Below are 25,922 nucleotides of genomic sequence, written 5' to 3'. Positions count from 1 at the left end.
TCAGCGGAAATTGAAGTAATACTGTTGAAGCTCCCTCTGCAATGCGATGGGAACAGTCACGTGATAATGTTACATAGCCACAGAGACATTCTTTTGGTGTATGAGAGACCTTTGTTATTTTGCGTGCGTTTTGAGTTATGTAAAAATACCGAAGCCTTGAAAGGTTTCATGAGGATTTTGTTTATTAATAAATGTAGTTTATGCAGTCCATTTTGTTTTAGTAGTGTGAGCATATATTATCTGGTCCGTCATAAATATAATCGGCGTGCGAATTACAGTGTCTTCCAAAAGTTAAGGAACAGCAGGTTTTTTTTGTATCTAATTTGAGAATGAAGCAACATAGAAACAAGAAATTTCGAGGACATGTTCACTAAACACTTCTTTAATAAATGCGACAGATAATGTTTCTTTGTGAGTTAAGAAGAGTTAAAACATACTTAATTTCAAAACAAACATCAATTACAACAAAAAAACCTTACTGAGAATTCTCATATTAGTCATAAATAGCTCAAAACGTAGCTTAAGTATTTTTGTCGCATGTTAAAACAATGAAGTGTATTTTATGCCATGGGAATCACACCGAGCAAAAAGGCCTATCTTATTTAAAATGATGTATACACGAAAGACTAGAAGTTGTGAAATCTAAGTCTGTGTAATCTATAATCTAATTATATTTTAACTGAATTATGATACCATTACACGCCGAACAAGTACTAATTTAGAAGTCAAACAACAAAAATTAGCGTTATATTTTCAAATTTTCACAGGACTAGTTTCGATGGTTCGCTAAAATCATCGAAACTAGTCCTGTGAAAATTTGAAAATATAACACTGATTTTTATTGTTTAACTTCTAGATTATATTTTAACTGTTTTACATTTGCACTCAGTGTCAAATAGTCTACCGAAATATTCCTGTTTTTGTCAGAAACGTCACCGGAAGACAATTTTAGCAGGTCAAATATCGTGAAATCAAAGGAATGTACTTCATCAGAACAAAATAAAAATAAAACAAATATGTCTGACTGCAAGACCTTGGTGACTTTACAAGAACTCCAAGCTTGACGTTGAACGTCCAACCCTTGAAAAACTCCAAGCTCGACCTTTAACAAAATAAAAACAAGTGTAGTGTATCTGACTGCGAGACCTTTATGACTTTGCAAGAACTCCAATCTTGACCACCTTCTGGAAGGACTGCTCGGTTAGACAAGTAAGGAGACACACACACACACACACACACACACACACACAAAAAAAAAAAAAAAAAAAAAAAAAAAAACTCACAGTTAAATGCTTACTGGCTGGAGCAGTATGTCAAATTTTTTGACACGAAATTTTAATGAGCACTTGCAATTAGAGAAAAAAAAAAAAGATTTTGGTTTAAAAAATTAATGACTCAAGCTGAAGGAATTTCAAATTCCCTGTAACTAACACCCTTGTCTTCGGGCATCGATAATTTAGAGATACTAACATCAGGGAATTTTTTATTGGCAGTGCAATTAAGTCAAAACCCGTGGAATTTGGCTCATGAGTTAACATTAATAGGTTAAAATCATGCAGCAAATCCCAAGTTGGGTAAAAATTATCTGAAAAAAAAAATGGAATTAGTTATTTAAGACATTTACAAAATCGATCAGGCAAAGCTTTAATAATATAAATGTTGGAAACATGGTCTTAAGTAAAGGTAATTTGTCTTAAGGTAGATAATAGGTATAAGATAATAGGTAGAATAGTAAAAGTATTTTTCTGGTAATGATGTACATTTTTGTGTGTATAATGTGAAACGTTGAACTGGTACATTCAAACAGCGGGTTACATTACTATGTATTTTACCATTAGAAAATTGAATATAAATTTCGTTTAGTAATGTATATCTTCATACCATTAGTAATATTCTAGTCAACTATTGTATTATGAATGAGGAATATTGCACTGTTATATAACTGAATATCATCCTGTATTATAATATTTATAATTCTTCATACAGTAATTTTGTATACAGTTCAAATATTGATTGTAGTAATGGTGATTTATGTTAGTTTGTTATATGTGTTAATTCCAGTTGCTCGAATGCTACAGCAAACACTTAAGGAAATGATGAGCTTATTTAGAAGGAACTTGGGGGATTAGGCTTCAAGAGTACACAGTACGAAGACATTGGGTGGCATATTATTTAAAAAAAAAAAAAATGATACAATTCTTTCGCAGCCCGTAATTTACGATTGTACGTTATCATTCAAACACATTAGATAGTTCTGCATTCATGGCCACAAATGACACATTGTGCTTTTTCTGCTTGTATAATAAAAGTGTACATTATATGTTCAACGCTTTTCATAAAAATGAGGAGACTAATTTGCCAGACATTAAAATATGTACATTATCAGAAGTGTTGTAAAATTGGGCGTGCTTCTTTTTCATGAAAATATCATAAGCGTTACATAATTTTGCTTTTGCCTTACCTCGCAGAAGCGAAAATATTTCCATTCAAACCACCGAATGTGGATAAGGCAACAGAAAATGGCATCACCCAAGACATCACTCCAAGAACACGCTCACCAAACGTCTGAAACGAAAAAACAAAGGAAAGGAATCAGCATTCGTAATGTGTCAATAATTTGAATGGCATGAAGCTGAATATCAACAAAATTTGGAAATTTCACGACAAACTAACCACAGCGACTGCATTGGAAGCTAATATCTCATCTGGGCTAAGCACGGCAAAATATGCAACATTGGCAAGAACATAAATAATTGTGACCATTGGCAAAGAAATGTAAATGGCTCGGGGTAGATTCCTGAAATCGAAAAGAACAGTCATGAGTTCCAACAGTTAGGAACTATTTTTTTAAATTCAGAAATAAAAATATGAAACAATTAGTAACTGCATTTACAGAATTTTTTGCTAAAATATCACTTTCATTCATTTACCTGAAAGGATCTTTCAATTCTTCTGTGACAAAATTCAGAAAGTTCCTGCAAAATATTATATAAAAATATAGCAAGGTAAATGCACAAATTTATGCGCAAGGAAAGGAAATTATACGCTTATGATGTATATTGAGAGATGAATATTCTTAATTGAATATAATTAGTATAGTATTGAATATAATTAGGATTCTGAAGATCTATTTCAGTTTCATTTTTTTACACACTGTAAGAAATTGCAAATAGAAACTCGTAAAATTAAATTTTATGAGTAAGCAACTTTTGCACATCAAGCACTGATTGAATATTTTGAAACCGCAGCGTGATTCTTGAATAAAATAAGTATAAAGGAAATTCAGCAAAATTTTAAATGCTTAAATTAATTCAGATCTTAACTTACCGTGTATTCAGACCCCAAATAACTGGTTTTTTCTCTTTCTGAAGACCAAATGCATATTTACTGTACTGGAATACATATATCGTAATCGGCCAAGTTAGTATTGTTTTGTTTATTGTACTGTATTTCCAAAGATTTTACAAGCTTAAAAACCATGTATTCCAACAAAGTACATTTTATTCAACAAAATTAAGCATCGAAGTTTTGCTTATCTAAACACATAACTCATTTTTATATCAACTGATTATATAAAACAATGAATTTTTATTCATGTAGTCTTTAAAACTAAATATGTAACTTGCTTTAGTAAATACGAAAAATGGAAAAGGAAATCATTTCTTAACTTCTTTATTTAATAAAAATTAAAGTCAGATTTTTTTATTGATATCGTAAAATAAAAATAGCATTGTATTTAGATTCTCGAAATTACGTATGTATTATCTTGTATTCTATTTAAATCAACAAAAATTTAAACGACTATATAATAGTAAGTTTAATTTTATTTGGTGAGAAAGAAACGACTTAAGTGAATTTCGTGATATGTACTATCCAGATAATTGGAACTCTCGATAATTTGAGCTCCGCACTACCAGTGTTTTGTATTTTTTTTTTAAACATTCGGCTTTGTTATAAAAACGCACGCAACCAGCTTGTTCATCTACCAAGAATCGGTAAGGAACGAATTACTAGAATTGGCGGCTTTATTCAACCAATCATTAGTAAATTATTAATACATATTCACCAGTGAACTGTGTATGTTGCAGGACCAACACAAGAGAAAACTAACGGATATTCATAGGTGTTCTGCAAATCGGTCGTCAGATCCGTGGCTAGGGACAAAAGATCAGAGAAGCCATAATCTTACTAGATGTTTTAAGACTGTCTTCATCGAAATCGCAAGCATAATGGTTGGTCTGCTCCTTTTTCTAAACAATACCTTTTTATTATGAGAAACTTTCGGAAGAATATTGTTTTGCTCTACGGGTGCCTGGATTTAGACAGATTAATGACAACACTTGATGAAGAATCAAAGCTCAATTTATTTGTAAGGATTATATAGGACATTTCCAAAGACGCGTTACAGTCGTCGAAAAACTATGGTAAATACACTGATACAATCAGCAGCAAAGCTTTCAGATTATCAGGCTACAGCGATGAAGATAGCTTCACGGCAAAGCACTAAAGTATAGCCCTCCCCCCCTCCCCGACTTGGTCGATCGCTCTCAGAACTCAAGAGGCTATTACTAAACTCAAGATACTCTCAATCTGCGTACAGGCAGGGTATATATAGCTTTTGACCTGCCTTCGTTAACATTCTCGGGAAAACCGGTAAGAATTCGTTCTAGAATGTTCAGCAAGAACATTCTGGAACGAATTCTTTCATATCTTTGCATATCTCATATTTTATCGCCAAATGGGCGATTTCTCACCAAATCTGGCAATCCTGGTTTTCTGTCCCACTTTCTGGCAACCCTAAATCCGTTTTGCGGGGAAGCTGTCTTACCGCAGATGGGCTTTTCGTAACAATGTAATGTGAACAGACAAATATTCGAATATCAGCTGTGCCTTTGAAAAACTTTATATTAAAGATACACCCAGCCGAAAGGACTTCAATAGATTAATCAAACAAATATTCCTCAAGCTGGAGAACTCGATATGCATAGAGACGGGTCTAGTGTACCAGACTGTAGCCTTTACCGTGATTAACATATTATTACGCGGTGCTACTGATCGCAAAAAATATAAATTGAACTCAATTTTCCAAATAGAGGGAGCAGTTTACAAAACATGAATTAAACACACATAATTCATTTTTCTAAGCAGAGGCAGAAGCTCTCTTATAACACTGTAAAGGACAAAAACAAACAGGTCTTATTAATAGTCATAATATGAATATTAATAATAATAGCGTTTTTGTTTTGCAGACACCCTCTCAGTCAGAGAGGTTTAATCGACCAATTTCGGACATCAAGGAAAATTATTACCAGCTCTTCAACCGATTTTTAACACTGAACTAATTTGAAGGAATTTTAAACAAATAGAAAAATATTTCAAGAAAAATTACGGAACATACAAATTTCAATAGATTATTAGATTATCAGCGCGGCTCTCCCGATTCAGTGTGTGCATGTAATTTATTTTTTCTTCTCTGTTATGTTGGAACCGAAATGTCACAGGGCCGCTTGACGAACGGAGAAGAGGTCAGTTCCCTTAGTTAACTTACTGCGTTTTTAACTATTGTAGGTTTTATATTATGAAGAAATATATTTATTCGTATAATGTTTATAAATACTTTAAAATATAAAAATTATTAAATTAGTTTCTGCTAATTATGTTTCTGCTAATCGCAGGTAGGGAATTTTGAAACTAATTAAATAAGAAAGGAGATAGTATTCAAATTTACGCATCATATTCGTATTAGGAAACAGCAATTTACACAACTGGATCAAGAAAACAAATTTTTTTTCCCTTTCATAAACCAAGGCAATCGTGACCATGAGTATAAAATACTCATTTATGATCTGAACAATTACGTTTATCAAACAGGACGGCTGGGCGTGGTCCGTCTATACAGATATCGCAAAATGCTTTTCTATAGTTCATTGCGGCTAAGTAACAAAAAAGAAATTATTCGGAAATAAATAAATAGAGAATTGAAAGAAAGGTACTTAGAGGGCTTTATTTTCTTAAATATTCAACCTAGAAATAATTGTTACAAAGCTTCTGAAAATAATGTACGGAGTTGTTTGACAACAGTTCACCGCTGTCAGCGGAAGAATTTTGTAAATACGAAATCTAATTCTTACCTAGGTTCTTGCTGGGGGGTACAATTTTCTAAATATTCTTTATGCTTTAAAAAGCTACTTACAAGTGCAAAAATCTCAGAAATTTGAGTCAATAATTGTTTCGTGGCTGCAGAAATAACGCTTTTACCTAGCATTGGAGGCCTACACAGAATCAAAACGAACAACGTACATTTTTATTGTTTCACCTTAAGTTTGTCTGATAAATTTCAAATATTAATTAGAATACTCATAGAAAAATTATCTAATAAGTAAATAAATCAACTATTCTTCGAATAACACTACGAATTCTGCACCTAAAATTATTGGATTTAACTTAAAAAGCATAATGGAGCTTTTTACTGTATGTAATTTTTTTCTCTGCCGGGACAAATGTTAGGTTTTACGCTTACATTTCCATCCACAGTGTTAAAACTATTTTCATAAAATTGTATACTTTATTTTGAAAAATTCCGAAAGTAGAAATAAAGATTTAAGACCAATATTCCTATATTCTAAGCCATACTCGTTAATTTTAGTACGATGAACAGAACAAAATCGTTATAAATTTTATATTGTATAATATAACATGAAAAGTCTCGAAACTTTGGCGAAAAAAATAAGATTACAGGGGCATGTCTATAAGTAATCATTGAGTAAATGGCTATCTCGCTAAATTGGCGAGATATCGCCAAGCTGGAAATGGTTCTGGCGGCTAATTTTTGTCCCCAAATTTGGCGAGAAATCGCCAAAAATTGCCAAAAATTGCGACCATTTGGTGGATTTTGGTCCAGTCACATATAACTATAAAAACTGTAAATGAATAACTGTAATTGATCTCTATGTGTAACTAACAGTTTCCGATCCTTATATGTAACTTTAACCATATATGCTTTCTAGTAATTTCGAGAAATGGAAGGTACTAGAGATTTCTTGGCGGTCGGGATAAAATTTAAGACCGAAGAGAGCACTTGCTCTCAGTTTTCCAGTTCAGATTCCGCCTCGGAGTATTGAAATATCTTCGTGCGAGCTTCGTCGTTTATATGCGCTTTGCATTGCGTTCTGTTTAACGTCCCTAGGAGTTTGAAGTGTAACTCTGTGATACTGAGATGAGTGTATGAGTACTTTTGTGGAAAGTTCCAGAACTGTCAATTCTTTCTTATGGTGAAATACATTTTATCAAGCCGTTTATCGGTTCCTTGTGCATTCAATCCATTACCAGCCCGCATGCACGCAACAACATATTTGGATTTTAAAAGAGCAAATTAAATAAAAGCTAAAATTCATCTACTAAATATATTCGGTACTTTTCTGTTAATGGTGAGGCACAGCAGAAAATGTGGTAACCCTTTTATACCACGTCATGAACAGCCATGAAATGACAGCATGCGAAATGTTTAATGTGTGCAAATGCAGAATTTCTGTAATTCTGATAGTTTTTAAAATATCTGTGCACAAAGGAAGAACGAATTTTTTTTGTTTTCCTTATATACAAAACGTTCTGTTTTCGCTTAACCCCTTGCCTGTGGAACATGTTTGAGAAAAACGTGCAAAAAATGGAAAATTTTTTTATCCTTTAATTTCGTTCGTTATTGTCATTAAAATGCTAGAAATATATTATTTTTTTTAAAAAAATTTAAACGAAATAACTACTACATTCAATATTTTTACATATAGTCTATGAGGTGGGGTAAGTCCTTCCTGATTGCTCGTATATTAATAAATTTCAGGTCCGTATAATTGGGAAAATGGTAAATTACATATAACGCATTGGACGAACTGCGTTTGGGCTTCACGAAATTGAAACACGGAATTTTTCTCTTGCCCGGTCGGGCATTCCAAAATTGGCGTACTTGCGTGGCCCGAACTCAATTCGGAAGTCACAGGCAAGGGTTTAAGGAACATGACGGAAATACACGCATTCGGTATGGCGTACAGCCTTCGAATTGTGCATTCTTAACTTATACATATAGTTAGCTGTATATAAAATAGTTTTTTTTATGAAGATTTATGTCTGTTTAAGGTTGACGTCATATAACTGGATTTCATGCCATTTATGTTTGCACTAAGTGGCGCCTTGTTAACAGAACAGTACTTATTTTCCTAACAATTGACATCTATTTATATTAGCAACGATAGAATTTCTGTCTGAACTAAGGATTTTAAAAATTCTGATTGATTTGAAATAATAAAAACCTAACAGAAACATAAAGCGTTAAATTTCACAGAAACAAGAGTTTTAATATCATTGTTAAAACCCTTTCACGGTAAGAAGAATATATCCTGTAGATTGCATTGCTGAGTTACAAATGCTTTACGTGTGACCCTTTTGTAGCCCGACTGCTATCAATGAGATCGTGAGGTTCTCTCAAAATATGTCATCATGTCTATATCAATAAGTCACAGCAGCTGGTGCAATGCGTTATGTAAGATCGTTCAAACTTTTAGGAGGAACGAAAACTCGTCGTTGATATATCCTTCAAGGAGTTGTCACGTCGTGTTACAACTGAACTTCTTGGTGATCAAGGTGCCAGAATAATAATTCTTCTCAGTTGAACGGCTAAAGTGACGCAGAGTTTAGAACACGCACATTATGTTCTAAAATTACGCTGTACAGCAATAACAAAATTTGTTTTCCCATATTTAAGCTCCTTGAAAGCTTTTGTATCTGATAAGCGGACATGCTGTTCGACTTACGTTTCGGGCGCCCGAAAGCAAACGAGAGAAGGAACTGGTTGGGAAAATTGGAAGACATTTTCAAAAGGTATACTTCCTGAGTAAAATAAAATCTTTCCGATTTCTAAGCGTTTCTTCTATTGACTTCTAGGCCTACCAGCGGCCGAGCGGTAAAGTCGCTGAACACTGGTAGTTCGGTCCGAGGTTCGAATCCCGCGAACGGGCTGGCTGCATGGGTGTTTTCGTGGTTTTCCCCATGCGTAACGTGTATACGAGCCAGTTTCCCTTAGAAAGTCCTCCAAGAAGGCATCCCTCCCCTTAGGCAGATAGCCCTAGTGTGCTTTGCCATAATTAAATACACCACACCACCATCTATTGACTTCTTTTAGGTTAGCTCCTTAATTTTCAATTCGGAAAAAACTGCTTGTATAAGACGCTATCATATCTAAGATGCATTGTACCGTTAGCAACATCTGTAACGGAAATGTGGGTTTCAAGCCCAAAGAAATGCGGTATTTAAGGAAATAAAGCATAGCCATCATTATTGAGCATCAGTTTAAAAAGAAAGTACCACTGCATCAGTATCGTCTCTCGAAATGAACATTAAAACTGCTTTCTTGAATCTCCTCACAAGTTTTAAAAATGGTGTTCCTATTTGGGAAACTCCAGATGCTTTGGTAAATGCGAAACACAGTCGCGCTTCCTGTTTAGATGTACAAATTGAAAAACTAAGAAAGATTTTTCTTACTGTGACTTCTGTCATTGCAGCAGAAAAATTCTCAAATATCATTGATACAGAAATATAATCGGTGATCTAAAAACTATTTTGAAACGTTGTTTCTGCAACCATCTCTGTTCGTTTCAATTATTTATTGCAAAAACGCTTTACCCATTGCAAGAAAACTGTGTGCAAGGATGGTGTTCATGAATGTAGCTGATTTCCCGTCGCCCAGGTTCGTATGGTAGCTAGCGGAGGCCGGTTACCAAACAGGCCAGTTTCAAATTCTAGATTAAACACATGGAATTTTATGACAGTAATGTTTTCATTGAAGAAGTGAGGCACTTAAAATCCGTCGATACGAAAGTCTCTCGAAACAGTGACGCAGAAAGAAGTCAGGGAGTGAGATTATTCACGCAAAACCAAAGATGATTATAATGCGCCAAAAGGGAGGTAGCATGATCTAACTTTATGAAATCAAAACAAATTACTGCTAAATAAAATAGGAAGGTGGACACAGATCCAGAGGATGAAGGTCACAAAAAAACAAGACAAAATGACACCAGTGATAACCGTTAAAAGACAATTCGCAACCTTAAAATTACATTAGGTGATAAAAGCCAGTCTCTTTTAAATAATAAAATAAATTACAACTGACCTCTCTTCCGATTAAACGGTCGAGAAGTAAGTCACAGCTATTAAAATATTTCTCAAGAAGACTATTAAAACATGGAAATTCCATTAAAATGTGACGAACTGAGAAACAAACATTACAATTTAAGCAAACAGGCTTATTCTCAACTTTCAAAAGGTGTCACCTTAGTGTGACCAATTGAGGGCGAGTCAAAAGAACTTCCTCCTTACGATTTCTAGGAAAGTCCCAATGCTCAATTCTAGGCTTTACATTTCTCAATTTGCTATGATTTGTTATGAAGCTGAATGTCCCAAAGTTGCTGCTTTTTTTTTTTTTTTTTTAAATCTCCTCTTCGATGAAACAACAGATATCTCTAGAAGGAATAAGGCGCCTGGACAGTTCAACAGCAGATTTCGCTGTGATATCTGCCAGTACTCAGAAAGAGAAATATTAGACTTGGATTTCATATCCCATGGTCTTTATCAAAACTGGACTGAAATTGGCAAAAATACTGTTATGCCTGGCGCCGAAATTTAAATAGACATAAATGCACCCATAAATTATTATTCATAAGGCTGCCTACACCTTGGAACATGCATTCATAGCAATAACAATTGCTTTTATAGCTTCCCTCAGCTGTTTATTTCAAAATTGAATCTATTTTTATAGTGACAGTTATAAAAGTACGATACAAATCACACAAAATTACATCATAGAGAATTGCTGTAACTTCGCTTCTAAATACACTCCCCAGCTGTTGAGAAAATATGTTTTGCTTTTGGTAATTTCGACATGTGCTGAGATAAGAAAGGTTTGTTAGGTTAGGATGTTGATTAACTCAAAAGATTCGAAGTTACGAGGAAAGACTTTAATGCATGCAAATTATATTACGAAGGTCAAGACTACTTATTCTAAACTTTTTTAAATTCTAGGTACTGTCTGTCTACGGTAAGAACAGCTCCCGCCACGGTGTCTGGCGAGTGGCGGTCGCTATAGCAACAGGGCTAGTATATTTCAAATAGGGACGAACCAAGGGTTGCTTTATTGTTATTTTGTTTTTGGCGACTGTTGGCTTAAGGGAAGTTTATCATTCGTCTTCTCGGCTTCATTCCAGCTACACGCATCTTTTCTTAAGCCTTATATTATTACTATTAGCTCGTTTTATTCTCGTTGTTATATCTTTTGTGCTAGCATTTGCTCAAATTCGCTTCTATTTAGCTTGATTTTCGTAGTGCTTTGTTAATCGCCAATTTTTTAAAATGCCCTTCCAGTTTAAGAAAGGTCAACCTTTAAAGTCTCAGTCACATCAAATCGTGTATAGTGTCGCAGAATTTTGCGCTTCTGAAGCTTCGGCGAACTCTTTGGTAGTTCCTCTTCCTTAAGTTTTGAAGAGCGAAGTATCAACAATGGGTGAAAATAAACTTCTGAATACACTTGGAAAGAAATGTAAAAGCCCTGCTAATCATAAGTGTGAAATTGACGATTTTGACAAATGCGTTCTACGGCAGACAATACAAGACTTTTACATCAAAGAAAAGAAAGTCCATCTGTGCGGAAATTACTGCCTGTCTTGTGGCAAAAAATAGACTTCCCGTGGCAAAAAGACTCTTTGTGCAAAATTTTGTGTTCAATGAATTTTCGTTGGAATGCGTAGAAAAAAAAAATTCTTATCGAAAGACCTCACATTGTATTTTGGAGGAACAATTATTTACGCGAAATGAGAAAACTCAGAGCAAGTGAACGCCACATCGTTTACATCGATGAAACATGGATTGACAGCAATTTAACTTTTAAGAAATGTTGGCAACATGATACGGTTTTCGGCGCACAGCCAGTTTCCCTTAGCAAGCCCTCCATGAAGGCATCCCTCCTCTTAGGCATTTAACCCTGGAGGCTTTCCGTAATCATATAAACCAACCCAAACCACTGGTAATTAAGGAAAAAGCAGTTTTGATTTTAATTCACCTTCGCTTCCTTCCGCCATTAAATTAACCAGCTTTTGGTTTAGTTTAAAGGTATGAGAAAAGAAGAAATGTTCGCAAAAAGTATTTATTGAGAGCATGGGTATGTAAAAAAACGCTTTTACTTTCAAGATGATTCTATATACATTTAATGATGAAATTTTTAGTCATTATTAAAGCACAAGCAATAAATTAACAGAAAATTTTGAAATAAAAACATAGCAGAATGTCATTCAAAGACTGACGAAATTGCTTTGAATGTTCACGGTAGATCAGCTAGAGGGGAGAATTATAAAAATTAAATTTATTTTATATTTATGAAGTGCGTCTGTACTATATAAAGAGAATGGGGCAATCAAGTAGATTTCTAAGATGTCATCTATGATTTTGCAAGCAAACAAATAAACAAAAAAGAAGCAAAATAATAGCATGATTTTTTTAAATGTCGAAATTAAAATTTTTCTTCAAAAATAAACACGGATTTTTAAATTTATTTCCCTACAAGTTTATTTTTACTCATTGTACATCTAGAGGCATGGCAAATTCAGCGACTTGTACCTCACACGGCAAAATCAAAGACCGTTTCTTGACTGCAAAAGCTTTATCTACGCCATCGAATTTCATTTTTGGAAATTGGATGTCGGGGTCGACGCAAAGGGTCAACAAGCATTTTACTTGAAACTAAAACAAAATGTCAAAATGTGAATATCGCCAAATCATCTTTAAATGCGCCAAGGTGGCAAACTCAGAAGTAAGTCTTCAAGACACCCCTACGAAAAATGGGTTAGGGCTCGTTTCTACGGCAACAGACAGCTGCAGACAAACTGGCGAGAGCTGTTCTTACCATAGACAGACAGTAAGTGATTAAACTATTTTGAATCCAGTTAAGATAAGTGAAAAATATCTAGTATGGGATGTTTATCTAGCAGTAATTACTCACACCCCCTCCCAAAAAAATAATACTAAGAAATCTGGCATTATCCCAACATTCAGTCATATCTGTGTTTATTACGTATTTTTTATGTTAGTACTTAAACGAAGTAAATAAATCAAAATACCAAATATTTATCCGATAGGATATGCATCCAAAAATAATGAGAACGGAAAGACGCGAAGCTAAAAATTTTGCTGCTCCTCCACCTGTACTTTGTTTATATTACTAGTTCAGTATTAACTACATGATTAGTAACAAAGCAGTAACTTAAATTACTCTCGGTAGTCAAATGATTATTTACTACATCTCCCAATATTAAAACTCGTGTCACCTGAACTTCTATTCATTTTACACTTCACTACTGAAGAATTTAAACTTCTCTTTGAAAGACTCCATAACACACCACGTCTAAAATGAGTGTAGGCTTTGTTTTATGTGGGCAAAATATCACACTTATTTTAGCAAACTGAAATAATTAGGTACGAAATACGCTTAGAAGCCCGTATATGCTAATCAGCTTTTAAAAATAAATGAAAATCGTAATTTATATGCAATCTGTTTTCAACTTGGGAGCCTCTAAAAATATTTAAGCACAGTTTAAGTTAAAATAAAAGTTTTAAATTACCACTAAATAATCAAACTTCGGGCTAGGAATAATAAATTACGATAAAGATTTGAGAAAGATTATTGCATCTGTAGAAACATCGGTATTCAACTATTTAAAATGGACATTAAATTTTCAAAATGAGATCTCGAAAACAATACCGATATAGAAAAAAATCCGTTTTATGATCATTAAAAGCAGGAAAGTTTTCAAGAAGTTGCTTACTGATGACTGAATCCTTTCTGTCTCCGGGTAACAATTGGAAAGCATAGAAACGACGCACTGACTGAAAATAAAGATTAATCCGAGTGCTCTTAAGAAACTAAAACGAATGAAGTAAATCAAATCCAAAACTATGTACGACATCCTTTTGGAGAGTCTCTCTAGTTATACACAGCAGGGATATTTGTGCCCACACTGTTTGGAATGTATCCGAAATGCTGCTTGAGAAACACTTTTAAAAGCTTGCAAAGTAGAGCAAAATGTTTCGAGCTGAGGTTCCCAACCCTATGGCCATGGGCACCATGGCACCAGCCGATCGTTTAACGTGTGCCGGCCACTGAGAGATCACAATAAAAATGTTTTAATTTTCAATAAAATTCAATGTGAAAGTTCTCATTTTTAATTAAACAGAAATTGCGTCCACACAGATACCAGCACAAAGCGAAATGCGACCGATCTCTTTTTTTTTTTTTTTTTTTTTTTTATGTGCATGTACTATTAACTCTATTCAATTATGAATTCACCTTGGAAAAGTAAATGGTGCCCGTCCGCCAACAGATATTCTAGAATGCGCTCTTAAGGACAAAAAGTTTGGGGACCCCCTGGTTTAGAGGATATTCGGACCCACTTAAAGATCTAGAAATTCTAGGACAGCTATTTTTAGCCACAAGATCAAATTTAATATTCTTGGTAACCACGCACTTAGTTTTGATTTGAGAAAAACTAATTAAACTGTGGCTATAGAATATCCATGAAGTATAACTGCAGCATGAAATGTAACTGTTCCATGAAGATTTGGCACCTTAGCCGTAAAGCAGAGTGCTAAAGTTTTTCTTGTTTTGACTAATGGTATATAGTTTTATTTAGAATCATATATAGTTCATTTCGAGACTTTGAAAAATAGCTTAAAAAAAAAAAAAAAAAAAAAAAAAAAAAAGAGGACGAGACGCGAATTCATGAAATGAAAGGTCTGCTTCTTTTAAACTTTGGAGACACTTCGGAAAGCGAGGCCCGTCACGATTGCAGTTTGTACGATCCCATAAACATTCTTTTGGATTTGTTAGAAATTTCGTATTTAAAAAATGAACATACATTGCATAATGTAAAAATGTGATAACTACAGTGAGCAAAAACTAAACATTCTATCCAGTTCCAAGACATCAATAAGACTAAAAATTTATAATCTAGTACATGGAACTATAAAACTAGAAATAGCGAATATTCGAAGCATGAGTTGAGAGAATAATAAGGGTTTGGTTTGGTTTATGTGATTAAACTGGAAGGCTTTCTGACCAAGGGGAGAGATGACTTCGAGGAGGACTTTATAAGGAAAACTGGCTCGTATACACGTTACACATGGGGTAACAGCAGCCAGGCCGTTCGACCGATTCGAATTTTAGACCGAACTACCAGTGTTCAGCGACTTTACCGTTCGGCCGCAAGTGAGCCCTGAGAATAATAAGGGAAAATAACATCAGGTATAATAATGAATTGCTATAACCTTATAAGAGGTGAAAATCATGCAGTAGAATACTATAACTTCTTCGTATGAAGTAATGGAAAGAAATTTTGTAATGCCAAGCTTTTGAATAAAAATTCTGCAGTTCTTTCAATTAAAGTATTTCATTTATTTTTTAATTTCAAGCAGTTATTTTCACAGCTTTTCATAAAACAGTTAAAATGGCGTTTAAGTTTTAGGATTACTTCATAATCCTAAAAATTTTAGCATTATGAATAGATGTAAACTAGTTTACTTCATAATCCTAAAAATTTTAGGATTATGAAGTAAACTGATTACATCTATTAATTTAGAATTCAAACAACAAAAATCAGCGTTATATTTTCAGATTTTCACAGGTCTAGTTTCGATGGTTTTATCGAACCATCATCCTCAGCTGCAAAAGCACAAGTGAGCGAAATAAGATATAATGATTAGATAAGATAATAAAACTTGGGCTGGAGATAACCTACTGGCGCCATCTGTTGATGAAACCAGAACTAAAACATAATTTCTTTAAAGGCTGAAGGCAAAGATGAATTGGAATTAGGGTCGTTAACTAGAACAGAAAGATTTTTTTGAATGTGAAATGCCTCAAAAAATCCAGTTCAACAATGGAAGATTTTTTTGAATAATTTTGGCAGCAGAAAAATTGAAAGTGTGAATTTCGGACCAATAAATAGAGGACTTCTGTTTCCTTTTTTCTAACATATGCCTCATGTTCCTTAACGAGAAATTTTAAGGCTCTCTTAGTTTGGCCAATGCAAAATAAATCACACCGACAAGGAATTCTGTAAATACCCCAGGAATTCATATCCCGAATGGGGTCCTTGAGTATGGAGCTCTGAATTTTATTGATGGGAGAATAAACGACCCGAAAGTTAAATTTCTGCAAAATACGTGCAACTTTATAGCTAACTGATAGGAAAAAGGGGATGACAACAGAACTTTTATAATCTCCTAAAACAAGAGTGTGCCTTTCGGTGTGTTGAGATGAGAATTTTTTTAACTGCTTGATTAATAATGTTGGGTGAAAAGCCCCTGTCAATAGCTCTTGCTTTTAAATAATTTAGTTCTTCATCAAGGGATAGTTTGAAGGAGCAAACTTGAAGAGCACGGGAAACATAGGAATAAAATAGCTAACTTTTGTTTAGTCGGATAACATGATTTGAAGTGTGGTGGAAGGGAAACCGATGAAGGTTTACGGTAAACTATAGTACTGAAGTTGGATGTGTTACGTGTGACCAGAATGTCGAGAAACGGAAGAAAATTGCAAGTCTCAAGTTCAAAAGTGAACTGCATAGAAGGATCAATGGAATTCATTGTTGAAAGAACTTTGTTAAAATCATCTTTATTACCTTCAAACAGGGTAAAAGTATCGTCTACGTAGAGGAACCATACCGGGAAGTTTAAAGTTTCAAACAATTTTTATTCATAATAGATATCAGCCAGGATGGGACTGAGGGGGCTTCGCATGGCTAATCCCTAAGTTTACTTGTAATATTAATTTTGGAAAACAAAATGCGTTTGTTTCAAACAGAGTTGAGTGAGAGAAATTAACTCATCATTTTCGATGCAAGAGAAATGAAATTCGCGAAGTCTCTGGTTTCTAGACATCTTAAGCACCCTCCACTGGAACATTGGTGAATAATGATTATTTACCAATTCAATCCATCTTTGCCTTCAGCCTTTAAAGAAATTATGTTTTAGTTCTGGTTTCATCAACAGATGGCGCCAGTAGCTTATCTCATGTCCAGGCTTTCTTATCTTATCTAATTATTATATCTTATCTCGTTCATTTGCGCTTTTGCAGCTGAGGATGATGGTTCGGTAAAACCCTCGAAACTAATCTGTAAAAATTTGAAAATATAACGCTGATTTTTGTTGTTTGACTTCTAAATTAATATTTGTTCGGCGTGTTATTGTATCTTGATTGCATCTATTTGGAATATTTTCTTTAAAAACTGTATTTATACAGAAAATTGTAGGTTTATTTTTTGTTCTTCAAATTCCTCTCAAATATAACTATTATGCTATTTGTATAGTAAAATTTCGGTTACCGATTTACGGCCACAAATAAATTCCTTTACCCAAGATCAGGTTTGATTAATCGCAGCAAAATACCGAGAAGGTAATTTTTGTCTAACTGGAGCATGCTTTCGTGAAAGACATTTAAAACGAAAATTGATACATACATTATACATTTGAGTAACACATGAGGAAATCCACGAAAACAATCACGACACCAATTTTTACAGGCCGGAATTCAACCAGAGAGAATTATAGCGTTTCGCGTGTTTTGTCTATTTGAGCCAATGACCATAGACATTTACCATAATGATTCTTTCTTCGGAAATTATTCAGGATACACTTCATAATAATCAAAATACCTGGAACTCGCCTTTTTTTAGAGATACTTATACATTTTGTAATAGACATAGAAACTATTTCCGATCAGTATGATTTTTGGTCTAACAGCATTCTGGAATTTAACATGGCAATTATATGTAAACGTAAATTAACAAAGAGGTTTTCAAATTACCGTAATTAACATAATTAACGTAATTAACGAAGAATTCCGTCTACTTTTAACGTACAAGGAAAGCTACGAAAACTGCAAAGCTGCAAGCATTATTCGAGGATTAAGGTTCGCGAGAATTCGAGAACTGGTATGATATATATATATATTACTGCACAGTATTTGTGCTATCTGCCAAGGGAAGGTACGATTTTGTGGAGTTTTTTTAAGTAAAGACAGACCGTATTCACGTTATACATGGACGAAGTCAAGAAACTTTCATGCAACCAGCTCGTTCCCCAAGATTTTGACTCTGGATGGAATTCCTGCTTTTACCACTTAATCACTGGTGGGCTGACTCTGAGATTGAAAGCTGGGTCGAATAACAAGTGGTTTGGTTTGGTTTATTTTATTATATAAAAACACTAGAGGGCTAACTGTCTACGGGGAGGGATGCCCTCGTAGAGGACCTTCTTAGGGAAACTGGTTGTATACACGTTACACGTGGGGAAACCACAGAAAGGCTCATGCAGCCCGCCCGTTCATAAGTACTAGTGTTCAGCGAAACTATCGATTTGGTTTCAAAGTATGATAACAATTATCATGCCTTTGTAATAATGCACATTCAGAAGATCATATATTAGTAGATTTTCTGATTAATAAATTCAAAGTTTATGCAAAAAATATACTTACCATCCTGCGTAAGAGAAGAGGCCGGAATAAAAGGACAGAGCTATGTAGCCAGGTTCTGTTGTAGTTCCTTGAAAAGCATTATCGAAGTTTTGGCTCCGTCCTTGAAATTTAAAGGAATTAAAAATAAGTATATGATTTCCTTGATTGTTTTTTCTTTATATAAGTAAATTTTGGCCAGTTTTAAGCATTCTTGATGGTTAAATGAATGGTGTTAATACAAGCGAGCTAACAGTTTTGTTCTAATTTCTAATAATTCAAAAGAATTCCTTTCCATAAAAATCAGTAAGCCATGTTTTACAGCCGGTATTTACATTTTGTTATCAATAAATTATCTATACAAATGTAGTCAAGAGTTTCTCATCTAGTTTCGAAGCTTACTAATATGGGAACAAGATAAAGTTTTTATCTCCATTGCTGAAGTAATGCGCGGAAGTGCATTGAAACATTCTTAAACGTAGGGTGGAATTCGAATTACCGGCACATACTGGGACCACGGTCTATTCAAATATTTAAATAAATAATTTTTTTAAAAAAATGAATAAATGGGGTGTCTTTCTTCTGTGTAAGTAAACAGAAATTATCGCACGACTGTAATTCAATATCAATAACAGTCTGCGCGAAAGCATTTTCCGTCCCGTAATTAGAGAAAAAAATGTTTCTAGTTTTGCCTATATTTATAGTAGCGTTTGTAATCTGCAATTAATTATACATGTAATTTAAAATTTTTTATAAAATTATATATGTTATTTAGAATTTAGCAAATATTCTAGAAAATGCTAATCCATTGAACAAAATCTTTTCCATGACTAAATAAATTTTTAAAAACGTCAGAAAAAATAGCAGTTAAAATTAATAACAAAATAACAAGAATAAATCATCAATCATATCAATATTTTTAATGCACAGCATTTAGAAACAACTTAGTAAAGTACATATGAAAATTAAATAACGTGCAAGTTTCAGATGTGCAATGTCAAAAAACTAAAACTGGTAAATTTGAGAACAAATATCCTCAGAATGCTTTACAACGGAAGTCCTTCGGACACTGCAGTATGAATATCCTCAGGATGGGAAATTGGTGAAGTCCTCAGGACATCTGAGAATCTTCAGGACATCCTCGCATATCCCGGAACATCTCAGGGTGTTAAATTACAATGTCCTCAGGACATCTGAGAATCAACATACTCAGGACATCCTAAGTATGTCCCGAGATATTGCGACTTAAATAGGACATTCTGAGGATGTTCTGTGCTATGGGGGTATTTATTATAATTCAAGCAAGAAAATTTTATCTTCTGTTTATAGACTTTATGAAAAGATTATGAAGTGAAAAGTACTGAATCTAAACGGTAACCAAAACGCCTAGTAAAAAATGTCTCCAAGTTTATATGGGGCATATCTATGTTCCTGAAGGAGGAGGGAAAAAATAGTGTATTTAAAAAAACATCTTACTTAAATTGTAATTATATGTCAGGTGTAACTCTTCCTTTAAAAGGGAAGTCAGAACCCTCTATACCGACAATGTTAAATTGGTCATTTTCGATGTACCTTTTCTCACAATCTGCTTTAAATAAACTCTGAAACTTTTTGTGTGATTAAAATACACCTATCTGATTAAACTGATATGAGCTTTTGAAACATTTTGATTTTTAGAGTAATTTATAGAATATTTATTATAATAATTACACACAATAAAATTTAGCACTTTTGTTACAAAAAAATTTGTAGAATTATTTCTTAGTTTATCACAAAAATTTCATTTCAGGAAATTTTAGGAAACATATAAGCGTTAAAAATTTACATACCTGTGAGTAGTAGTTCCTGAGAAAAGCGATATCTAGTATAAAAATACATTTGGAGAAAAACGCCTTTTTAACTAAAAATCCTCATTTATCAAAGCATTCGATGATAAATTTAAACTGGGATTTTTACAGTTCTAATTTTCATAGAAATTAATGTATGGTGTTTTTAGAAAGCTAAAAGTGTAGAAAATTTGAAAGTCCGAAAATCTGCAATCAGAGTTTTTTGGCTTCCGATATATTACAATTATATATAATTTCATGATATACCTATTTTATTTGGATGAAGGGTAACACACCTCTTTCTCGACAGAATGATGTAGTTTCATTGTCATTTTATGGGAAATTAAATTACATTAAAACTATGCCGGTTGCGGGAGTTACCTCATTAAAACATTGCGCATGTGGCAAAATCCACTCCGCAAATTTAATTTTCTATGGATTTGGATTGGATTATTCAGTTATGGCAAAGCACACGAAGGCCATCTGCCTAAAGGGAGGGATGCCTTCGTGGAGGACTCTTTCTAAGTGAAACCGGCTCGTATACACGTTACACATGGGTAAAACCACGAAAACGCCCACGCAGCCAGCCCGTTCGCGGGATTCGAACCTCGGTCCGAACTACCAGTGTTTAGCGTCTTTACCACTCGGGCACTATGATTTGGGCACTATGGATTTGGCCTGGTTCATTTAATTATGGTAAAGCACGTAAAGGTCATCTGTCTAAGGGAAGGGATGCCTTTGTGAAGAACTTTCTAAGGGAAACTGGCTCGTGAACACGTTACACATGAGGAAAACCATGAAAACGTCTATGCAGTCAGCCCGTTCGTCTGAAATCGAGCCCTTATCGGAACTACCAGTGCTCAGTGACTTAACCGTTCGGCGGTAAACCTTTCTATGGAAAATATGTGTTAGATGTAGTTCAGATTAAGAAAGTATGCATATTTTAAACAAACGCAAATATCGTTATAATAAAAAAGAGAAACAAATGTTAATTGAAAAGATTTTATTATTGCTGCTTAAAAAATGCGAGATTTTTTTTTTTTTTTTTTTTTTTTTTTTTTTAATAGAAGCTGGTGGTTTGTGTTTCGAGACAACAATTAAAAAATTCTTTAGAAGTCTTGCGGCAAAGAGCCAATAATTTTTCAACGCCTTTCATGAAGTATTTCCCTCTTACGTAATTTCGGTCAATTTCCATTGCAAACTCCCAGTTCCTTTTCTTTTTTTTAACAACTCGCTTAACTTCTTGCAAATTAAAAGACGCTTTCTGACTAAGGTTAGGTAATTTAATTACGGCAAAGCCTCGAGGGCTATCTGCCTAAGGAGAGTGATGCCTTCGTGGAGGACTTTCTAAAAGAAACTGTCTCGTATACACGTTACCCACGGGGAAAAACCACGAAAGCAGCCATGCCAGCCCGTTCGCGGGATTCGGACCTCGGACCAAACTAACAGTGTTCAGCGACTTTACCGCTCGACCGCTGGTGGGCTTTCTGATTAAGAATAAATCTATAATTATAATGTAAATTGATGTAAAGTGTTAATAAACTATCCTTTTATATTGTATTTAAGTTAATGAAAAAATAAAACCAGGGAAATAATGTTACAATTAAATTACAAAAATGGTTAGACGGGCTATAAAACTACAAATTATTCAGATAATTTAAGGCTTACTCTAATTATTAGAATATTTATATAAAAATGACAACGAATTATTTATTATTGAACAAAGAAGAGATGTTCTGTTAGTCCTGAATATACATTTTAATATCTTCTAAAATGCGTTCTTTGAGCTTTTGTAACCTGTTCAATAATTTTCTTATGATTCAGATATAATGATTTAAAAGAAAGAAGACCTGGTATTTGTTTTCTTTAAAATCATATTATTCTTGCAATGTACTCTATTAAAATCACAGTTTTTTTATATATTAATAGCTTGTGTATCATTAGATTTATATGCTTTGTAAGAAATTGCTTATTTTCTGTAATTGTACTGGACTGGGTTATTCGATTACGGACAAATACAAAAGGGTTACCAGCCTGAGGGAAGGGATGCTTTTATTGAAGACTATCTAAAGGAAATAAATCCATAATCACATCATACACAGAGAAAACTACGCAAACACTCATAAAACTAACGCATTTGCTGGGCTTAGAGAACCCGGATTAAACTACTAGTACAGTGGAGTAGTTCATTGAGTCACTAATGTACTTTTTTTTTTAATAATATTTAAGTTATAAACCATGCATCTTTATATTACCAACACAATTGTGCATACACTGCCTTTCCCCCATCAATAATGCGTATAATTAACAGATATTTTGTTAGGTGTGTACGAGAACTGAAAGCTTATTTCTAACGAACTATTAAATTATAGATTCATGCTGAAAGTAATCTTTAAAACTTTTATTTGAAAACTTTTATTTCCCCCCCCCCTGATATGGCTGGGAGGACATGATTTTGTTAAAATAACTGATATGACAAATACATGTACAATAAATACTTAAATTTTATAACTCATGTTTTAAAAAAGTAATAATTTTTTTTTTTAAATTTCCAGTTTTATTACATTTGAAAGAATGTTTTGTAGCCTAAATCTCCATTACTTACTAGATATTGCAGTTGCAAATCACTCAACATAAAGGTATTCATATAATCTACATATGTACGCTTGGTTAAATATTTGTTGAATTAATGCTATTCACTAATTAAAAAACAAAAATTTGAAAACTTCATTACTCACCCATGAACATATGATATGCGCCAGCTAATATGATAACTATCAAAGCAAGGACCTTAGCGAACGTGAAAACATCTTGAACACGAGTTGCCCAACCCACATTGCGGCAATTAATGTAGGTTAACAAGCCTGAAAGAAAAAAGAAAATTTGAAAAAAGATTTTTAACATTTAGAATCACATAACTTGGATTTCAGATGCTATGCAATTTTTGCTGCGAAGATAGTGACAAGTTAAATCCTCCAATGGAACCTGTTTATTGTATAGTTAAAGAAACAAATACTTGAGAAAATTTCAGTAATTCTCCCCTCATAAATAAAGCAGACAGAACTTTCAAAATTTAGGCACAAGCATTTTTTACTTAATACAAGGCGTAATGTAAGTCGCAGACGCAGACAGGCCAGAAATCTGACTATTACCAACATAATATGTACACAGTGTAAGACAATACAGTGGTCTCAGCTAGGTCTGACATCAGATAGAATTTTAAAAGATATGTTCAAAGTAACCTTCCGTATATCTGACTATTACCAACATAATATATACACAGTGTAAAACAATACAGCGGTCTCAGCTAGGTCTGACATCAGATAGAATTCTAAAAGATATGTTCGAAGTAACATTCCGTATTTTTAATACACAGATTCAGTCAGCGTTATCACACTAATTAACACACGCTGGGTAATTACAAGGACCAATCTAGAGACAAGAACGATGGATCTTTTGTTCCTGGTCCTATAGATCAGTAGTAATCTTCATCGTATTACTGGATTTAAGAAGTAAATTGCAAGCGGTATCAGACTTCGGCTGAGAGCTATTCTCTTCGACAGTCTAGTGTTACCATCTTCAGAAATGGTGACGTCAAGCTCCAAACTTGTTCTGTCATTCTTTCCCTTTAGTCCATGATATATCCAACTTCACCAATATTCAGAGATTTGTGTAGAATTTCATAGAAGAATATAATTGTTTAAAATGCATATCGCCAATTAACAGTGACTGACACAGCCTAAATGAAAAGTATGTTGCTAGTCACTGGTGGTTGACGCGGTCTGAGCAGAAAATAAGAGTCTCTCACCTGACACTATACTTTCACTTTAATTACTGACGTGGCTTTTAATATAATAATATTCGCGATGCTGTGAAAGGCTTAAGTTAGCTTTTAGAAGACATGCTTGTAAGAAAGACTTGTAAACTTCAATTTCTGGTTATTGTTAACCCTTTGACTACTAACGGGACATATATGTCCCACTAAAAGTTTAAAAATGACTGCTGGGTTAAAAAGTACTTATGATCTCCTGAATGCTGGGGATCATCTTCCAATAGTTGGGAAATCAAGACGCCGCTGTGCGCGGTGTACACAAACGAACATACAGAAAAGAACAAATTCGAGTTGCCCAATATGTAATGTTGGGTTATGCAAAGAATGCTTTATCCTGTACCATACGATGTTAATCTGTTTCACATCATAAAGTTCTCTAGAATAATAGGTGTGCTTATCATAAGCCGATCGCAATATGTGAGACATATGTGTCCCAGTCTTTGGCTTGAAAACTATTTGTCAAAAAAATCCCAAATGATAAATTTACCTTATTTATGACGTTTTGTTCAATTGGATAGACAACGGGGTAATTTTTTTTAAAATTTGCAGTCAAAAGGTTAAAACAGCACAAATAAATCATTTAAATAAAACCTATTACGATTTAAAGTACCCTATGTGTTATATGTAGGGCGTTTAGTAATTACATATAGGTTGATTTTATTCTTAGACAATTATGTGAGGTGAGTTTAAATTACTTGGACTATGAGTAAACTTTTGCTATTGGAAAACATATTTTCTCTGTTCGGTAAGCGAGGAGCTACCGCCTTGTTTTTAGCAGCATAGACTTCTGTTGTTAGTCCCTGACTCATTGGTGAACTGCTTAAATTACTTCTTCATTGATATGAAACGTTTTGCTTAGAGATCGTAACGCGGATGCGACTGCACCTCTCAGTTCAATCGGCCAATAACTACCACAGTTATGATGGCCATATGGAATCTTGCACTGCCGTGTTAGAAAGTGACACCTGCACTGGATAATTCTAGTTCCCGAGAACGTCCTTTCATTTGATGGCCATATGGAATCTTAAACTGGCGTGTTACAAAGTGACACCTGCACTGGATAATTCTAATTCCCGAGAACGTCTTTTCGTTTGATGGCCATATGGAATCTTGCTCTGCCGTGTTACAAAGCGACACCTGCAACTGGATAATTCTAGTTCCCCAGAACGTCTTTTCAAATTTAGAGAAACTTAGAGAAAGCGTAATATTCCTCATCTGTATATACATCTGTAGTATACAACAGTATCCTTTTCGTCTCAAAATACTGTTAACCTTAATTTTACCAGAAAATGTACGGTGCCTAAGGTTTTGGAAAATAGCGAAATTTTTTTTTTCCCCGATATATTATCCTTGTTTCAGAATGTAGTCGATGTTTTTGTACTCGTAACTTAGTGATTGTAATGATGTGGAGCAGAAAATCGCCATTTTCACAAGCGTACACATGAAATTCTCGAAAATTCTGAACACGTACCACATTTTGCTCAAAACTGAATAACACGGGCAAACACAGACATAAAAATTTTTAAAAACTGAGAAGATTTCTAATGATAATTTGTACGAAACCTTTGCTTACAGCAGTAACGATCGAGATTTCGGCACTGTAACTGGTTAATCATTAAAAATGACCCGTTTGTCACTGTCATGAATTCACTCATGTTAACACATTTTGGCTCAACTTCACAAAGATCATCGTCGATAGATTAGGGTTATTTGGCTTATGGCA

At 34.0% G+C, this 25,922-nt stretch overlaps 1 protein-coding gene across 3 annotated transcripts in view; it reads right to left on the bottom strand.

The window, feature by feature from the left end:
• Positions 1-25,922, bottom strand: part of LOC118185410 (large neutral amino acids transporter small subunit 2-like) — a 112,974-nt gene that overhangs the window by 20,904 nt on the left and 66,148 nt on the right. For all 3 annotated transcript variants that reach the window (XM_035355243.2, XM_035355242.2, XM_035355241.2), the window contains 5 exons: positions 23,106-23,231; positions 18,566-18,665; positions 2,931-2,975; positions 2,674-2,797; positions 2,462-2,565 (listed from right to left, as the gene is read on the bottom strand). In XM_035355243.2, the coding sequence (XP_035211134.1) occupies positions 2,462-2,565; positions 2,674-2,797; positions 2,931-2,975; positions 18,566-18,665; positions 23,106-23,231 (499 nt within the window). The remainder of the gene's footprint in view (positions 1-2,461; positions 2,566-2,673; positions 2,798-2,930; positions 2,976-18,565; positions 18,666-23,105; positions 23,232-25,922) is intronic.

This window comes from Stegodyphus dumicola, chromosome 12, assembly GCF_044657685.1.
Source record: "Stegodyphus dumicola isolate Sdum_Otavi_A_Nest chromosome 12, ASM4465768v1".
Lineage (NCBI taxonomy): Eukaryota > Metazoa > Arthropoda > Arachnida > Araneae > Eresidae > Stegodyphus > Stegodyphus dumicola.
This window is presented reverse-complemented; position numbering and strand designations above follow the sequence as displayed.